The 6258-nt window shown below is 39.6% G+C and overlaps 1 protein-coding gene across 2 annotated transcripts in view; it reads left to right on the top strand.

Moving 5' to 3' along the window:
* Positions 1 to 49: 49 nt before the first annotated feature.
* UGGT1 (UDP-glucose glycoprotein glucosyltransferase 1) overlaps positions 50 to 6258 on the top strand; it is a 41666-nt gene continuing 35457 nt past the window's right edge. For both annotated transcript variants that reach the window (XM_008629538.2, XM_017728787.1), the window contains exons 1-5: positions 50 to 1839; positions 2274 to 2409; positions 4201 to 4283; positions 4827 to 4957; positions 5829 to 5941. In XM_008629538.2, the coding sequence (XP_008627760.1) occupies positions 2285 to 2409; positions 4201 to 4283; positions 4827 to 4957; positions 5829 to 5941 (452 nt within the window). In that variant the 5' untranslated portion in view covers positions 50 to 1839; positions 2274 to 2284. The remainder of the gene's footprint in view (positions 1840 to 2273; positions 2410 to 4200; positions 4284 to 4826; positions 4958 to 5828; positions 5942 to 6258) is intronic.

Consider the following 6258-nt stretch of genomic DNA (forward strand, 5'->3'; position numbering starts at 1 on the left):
GCCTGCCGTGCGGCTGCTCAGCGCTTCAGTGACAGGGGGCTGGCGGCGACCGGCAGCTGGAACAAGGCATTTCTGGTCATGGGCTGACCAGTTAATCGCCGTCGTTTGGTTTCAGTATCCGTAGCACGGCAGCTTTAAAGGGCGTGCTTGCACAGAGCCTGCCGAGCTCTCAGTGATCGCTGTTACCAGTGATCCTCGCCGTGCCCGGTATCGGTCCAGGGAGCTCAGCGCTGTGTCCGCAGCAGCGCTTGCCCTTCCGTCCCGCTCGCCTTTGCCCTTCCGTGCAGTGCAGCGCTTCGCCCGCTCGCTACCAGCCCGACCTCACAGGACATGGCAGAGGGCACTGACTGTAAATGTGGGCTGATTTATTCCTTTCCCCAAGGCTGGATGTCCAAGTTTCCGGAAGTATTTTAAACAGAGTAATTGGAGGAAAAATATTTACAACTGGGGTGTGAAAAATCCGCTTTGCAATGTCATAATTCAGATTGGGTTTTGCTTTGTTACCTAGCACAGAGCTGAATCTTTTTGTGTCACTTATGTTCATTCCCGTGCCTCTTGCCCCTTTTTCCGTGGTGTATTTTTCTTTGAGATACCAGTCATTCCTTTGTTTTATGGCTGTTATTATTGAGGGCTTGTAGATACTTCTAATCTGCAGGTTTTCAGTTGGCTAAACTGTGTCAGGTGACAGATGTGTCCTTTGGTTTCTTTCCTATTTCGTGCAGAAAAAGGCTTTTATTACAGTCTTTCCCAGAGTAGGAAAGCAGGCACAAGAGAGCAGCATAGGAGCTTTAGGCATGAGAATGCTGTTCAGTGTATTCGTTTACCTGTTCCAAACTCCAGTGTATGATTTGCAGAGAATAAGAAGGACCCATCTCTGGGAGGAACTGTGAACTGTGTCCTTTTGTTGTACTTGGCAGAAGCCAATGTTTCACTCCACAAATATTGGCTGAGCTTCCCTCTCTGCACACCGGGAGTGATGGCTGTGACCATTCTGTGATGCCATCTGTCTGCTTCCCAGGTGTGGCATAAAGCAAATGTCGTGTGCAGCTGACCAAGCTGCTCTTCGGATATCACAGCAGGAACTTCTGCTTTTATCCCCAGAGAAAGAACAATGTCTGAGTTATTGCTGGGAAACATTTGGCTGGAGGGGTATAAACTTTTAAAGAGAGTAGGATTTGCTTCGTTTGTCTGTGTATATATACAGGTAGCTTAGAGCTATAGATATATAACCCTATTCTTTACATTGAGATAGTAATAAAAAAGAGACAGAAGTTAGATCCTGGCAGGTTATTGGGTGTGATATATGTAGAATTGGAGCAGGATGTTTTTTCAGGTGCAGGGGGGACATGGAAAATGAGTTATCCAGAAAAAAAAAAGGATAAAGAAATGAAAGAGTACCTGAGTGCATATTGGGGGTGTAGTAAATATAAATATACTTCAGTCAGAGAGGGGCAAAAAAAGCTTGAAATTTTGGAGACTGTAATGGAAAGCCAACAGAAGAATTCAGGTCTTCCATAAGCTGAAGAATTGTTGGCAAGGAAGTTCCACTTGGCTTTATTTTGGTGTGTAGGCCAGAGAATACAAAGGCTTGAAAATACACATGAAGGACAATAAAGAAATGTCATAAATTTTTCTTTTTGGCTCATTTGTCACAGTAGGTTGTATCATTTGAGTCTGTTCGCATTATTTCATTCATTTTTCAGCTTTTAAATTTGGTGGTGCTTAGTGCAGCTGGGAAATACTTGTTTCTTCATTCCTCAAAGAAGCAGTCTGCTGTGCCCAGCAGAACCTGAAGTAGTAACTGGGGAACCTCATCCTTGCCTGGCTCATCTGATTCTGGTTAGTCCACAGCTGCTGAATCTGTGCTAACACAAGGTGTGACTTCACCTCCCGTGAAATGAACAGCAGGCTGTTTTCCCACCCAATCTGAAATAAGTGCAGTTTGCAATACCTCTTAAAGCAAGTAGAATGTGGTGTTGGTGTCCCGGAACAGAAGCAAGCTTATTTGAAAGCATAAACACAGAGGAAGCTGGAATTGATTTAGGTTTAATTGCATCTCAGGAGTAAGACTGTAAATTCCTTGCCTCTCTTCGAGTTTTCATAGTGTTTCTGATTTTGTGAGCCCAGGTGAGATGATGATCATCTCATTAATGTATTGCATTAAATGCAATCTTAAAATCTTAAAATACATCTTAGTGTATTTGGATATGTGAGATCCTGTATTTGTAAGAAGAGACAATGCAAAACTCATTATTTTCTTTCATCATTTTCAGCCTTCTATAAAATGGAAATACTTATTGCAGTTCTTGGAATCTGGCTCAGCTCTTCACTTGTAAAAGCAGATTCTAAGGCTGTGACAACATCTCTAACTACAAAGTGGTCTTCAACTCCTTTACTCCTTGAAACAAGGTAAGTGCATTGTGATTTTTTTCATTGTCAAATCAGAATATTCTTAGAGGATAAAGTGTTCTCTTTGTTTATGTGGCACTTTGGTTTCTGGTCACTATCAACAGTAATAACATGGAACGTGCTGTGTGGGGGAAGATGGGAGGAGTATTTTAGAGGAGACAGTAGCAGGTGTTTTGTGTGCTAAATTCTTTCGTCATGCATTAGAACAAACATTAATAACCATTAACAATTACATAGTTGGTATTTTTTATGAAGTTTTACTCAAAGCATGAGATAGAGGAGTTTAGCACGGTCTTGTAAGATTCCATAGCTAAATGTATTTTACTTCAGTGTTGTAGGCTTTGTAGGTTTTGATACACGTCTCCTGCTTGTGTGTATTTAGCTCAGTAAAGCTTGAGTTTAACTTTCTTCATGTGAGTTGTGCATTGATTAAAGTCAATTGCTTTGTTAAGAGTTGTGCAAGTCACCCTGGGAACATTTGTTCTGTGGTATTAAAGACTTTTTTCTTTAAGATGTTGTGTAAAAAGAAAGCAAAACGCTGTCTTTTCACTGCCAGTCTGCTTAGCACTTTTGAAATCCCCCACTGTTTAATTTTGTCATGTTTTAGTTTGGAGATGTTAGTAGGACTTTTAGAATTTTATGTTCCTGTGTGCCTAATTTTCTATCACTTAAGGGTATTGCCAAATGTGGAATTTTGTCTGTTTTACTGCAGATTGTTTCACGTGAAAATAGTTGAGCATTGCTGGGTTTCATTCACATGAGCATGGCTTTCGTTCAGAGGACAGGTGTGTCCTAGGTGAAATCACTTTTCTGTAACCTGCTCTGGAGAAGCTGAAGACTGAAAATTCTTTAAGCAGTAAAATGCAAAGCACAGGTGTTAATGCCAAGATTTAAGTACCCTGACACTGTGAGACTGTGTGAAACTCAACCTAAGAGAGTGTGAAACAGTAAGCAAATAATCAAAATATTGTGCCAAAGACTTGATCCATTGCATTCAAAGACTTGGGGTAGGGAAGGATTGTTCACCTGGGGTGAACTGCAGCATGATGCAGCACTGCAGTGTAAGATCACTCCTGCTGCTCACTGTACTCAGCCCAGCACTGCAGTTTGTTACCCAGGTGTTTAAGCAGCACTTGCCCTTGGATGGGAACACACAAGTTACTGTGGCAGTGAGCGGGCTCCAAATCTTCTGTTGTAGCATCCTTTAGCACAGCAAGTATGTTACATGTGTGGACATGATACAGTACTTGTGGTTAGCAATGTTTAGAGAATGAATTTCATTATCTAACCTTGTATTTGTGCCCAATTAGATGCTTAATATATGGGAATTATAACATGATTTGAAGCTGTGACTTCTCTTTTTGCTTGTTTAAGAGCAAGCAAACAGAAAACTTCCACCAAAGACTACCAAAGCTGATAATTACAGTCATCTGCAGTTTGTTTCAGCAAAATCAACAAAAATGTGTTTCTCATAAGAGAGAGATAGCAAAGAAATGTTTTAGGGAGGAGAGCTACCAGGATGGACACTGCAGCCTGTTAGTGGCATTTAAAGGATCTGTAGGTGCCTTACAAGCTGCTTTCGTGTACTGTGTGTTTGTCCTGGTCTGCAACTATTATTTGTTTGGGTTTGTTTGTTTTTAACTTTCCTGGAGTGCTTTTCCTGGTAACATAGTTTTCTGATATAGGTAAATACATGGTAGGTACTAACTTTCTGTAAAGCATTACAAGGTACTAGATTTGTAACTCGAGAGAAAATTTGTAGATCTAGCTCACTCTTCTCATCTTACCTAGTGAATTTTTATCAGAAGAAGGTCAAGAAAAATTCTGGAATTTTGTTGAAGCCAGTGAGAATATTAAGACAGCTGAGCATGATGGTAAGTTTTTGCAGTGTTTTTCTTGATGCTGACTGATAGTTGAAAAATATACCACAGTATTTTGTCTTCCATTGTGTTAGTCCTCATTTGACTTCTAAAATACTAATTTCAGTAATACTTTTTGCTGTAATGTGCTCAAGGCTTTTGGATATCCATTTGACAAAAGCTGTAGTGGATGAGTCTGAAACATTTTGCTTGCCAGATCCTTGTTCAACATGAAGTATGAAATATTTTAAATGCCTTTTCTCTGTGTTACTATTTCTCAGCTGAAATTAAATGGGAGCTCTTAACTTTTTCCCTCTTCCCCAGCCCATGTTTACAGCCTCAAGAATGTATTCAAGTGTACTTTCATGGATCTCTATTGAAGTTCACTCTCATCCTTCTGTAGAATTGGCTGTAATGAAAATGGAGGAGGGATGGTCACGTGCTTACTTAGAATTCATGTCATGGGCTTTTGTTGATATAAATCACACTAAGATGAGAAGCCCCTCTTCAATGAGACTATGGGATAGAAAGATAACTGTTTGTACTTTGACTTTGCAGGTAGTGATTATTCTTCTTACCAGGAAATGCTGAAAGTAGCCTGCCAGACTCTGTCACCTTTGCAGCAGAATTTGTTGAAATTTTCCTTGTCTTTACGCTCTTATTCTGCAACAGTTCAAGCTTTTCAACAGGTTAGTACAGGAAATGCTCAGACAATGTGCTGAGCATTTTACCAAGGCTCAGGAAGGAGTGAGCTGTGGAAGGAAACATTTGAGAGTATAAAACACCTGAACTGGTTAACTGCTCTGTACACCTGAGCTACAGAGTGGATATTTATATTTATTTATATTTATATATAAATTTAATGAAGCACTGAATTTTTGTGTAGAGTAGGCTAAAGAGTTGGCATTTGGACATGTCTGCATATCTTTGTGCCTGCTGCACCAATAATTGTTTGAAGATTTTTATGAGGACCATCCCTATGGCTCCGCTGGTACTTGGTGATGCTGCTGCTGTTCCTGTTGCTCAGCTGAACTTACTTGAAGATAGTAATCCATATATATGTGTGTGTGTGTATATATATATATATATAGTGATTAGAAACCATAAATTAAAGTTCATTGTGTTCTCTGTTCTTTTTTAATCTCTGCGTATCATATAATTCATTGCAAATTGTCTCACATTACTGCTTTATTTAAGTAATACTGTAAAACATCTTCCTTGTTCATCTGGAGTCATTTTGTCATTTGATATTTAACAAATACAGATGTTTGGGATGTCTAAGACCAAAAAAACCCTCAACCACAATGCCTAGAATTGCAAGCCTTGCTTTCTGTACTGCAATTAACCTTACGGCTAATAGTAACAGACTGAGAAATAAGTTAAGGCTTAACTCTCCATCTTGCAGTTTCACCTTGCATTTAAATGATATCATAAACATGGAAGAAGTACTAGTTTGGAATGTAGGAAATGGTACTGTTTGCTGCACAGCTACACTGTTGTAATTTTCACTTGTTCTAAGGGCAAACATTCAACCTGCATTATTATAAATATTTTATACAGATAGCAGCAGATGAATCTCCACCAAAGGACTGTACCCTGTTTTTTGTTGTGCATGGGGAGAAAACATGTGAATTTGACTCTCTTGGAAACCTTTTACAGGCAGCTTCAGACAGGTATTTGCTTAATTTCCAATTATTGGATTAGCTCTTAAAATTTAACCTGTTAGACTTACTGCTGCAAGGAGGTTGTAATAAACCTGTTGTTTCAATGTTCTTCAGTGTTGATTTCTCCTGTCCCTTGTTTGCACAGGAGTGGCAGTCTCTTATTTGGTATTAATTCAGATTGCAATGATTGTTTTCTTATCCCGTGCTCTTTGATAATTCTGCTGGGAAGAGGAATGTACACAGGAAAATTTGGAAACAAATTCTAGAAATAGCTGGAAACTATTGAAGGACAGTAGGAATTCTCAGGAGTGTGTTAAACCTTCAGT

Source organism: Corvus brachyrhynchos, unplaced genomic scaffold (assembly GCF_000691975.1).
Source record: "Corvus brachyrhynchos isolate BGI_N302 unplaced genomic scaffold, ASM69197v1 scaffold223, whole genome shotgun sequence".
NCBI classification, from domain to species: domain Eukaryota; kingdom Metazoa; phylum Chordata; class Aves; order Passeriformes; family Corvidae; genus Corvus; species Corvus brachyrhynchos.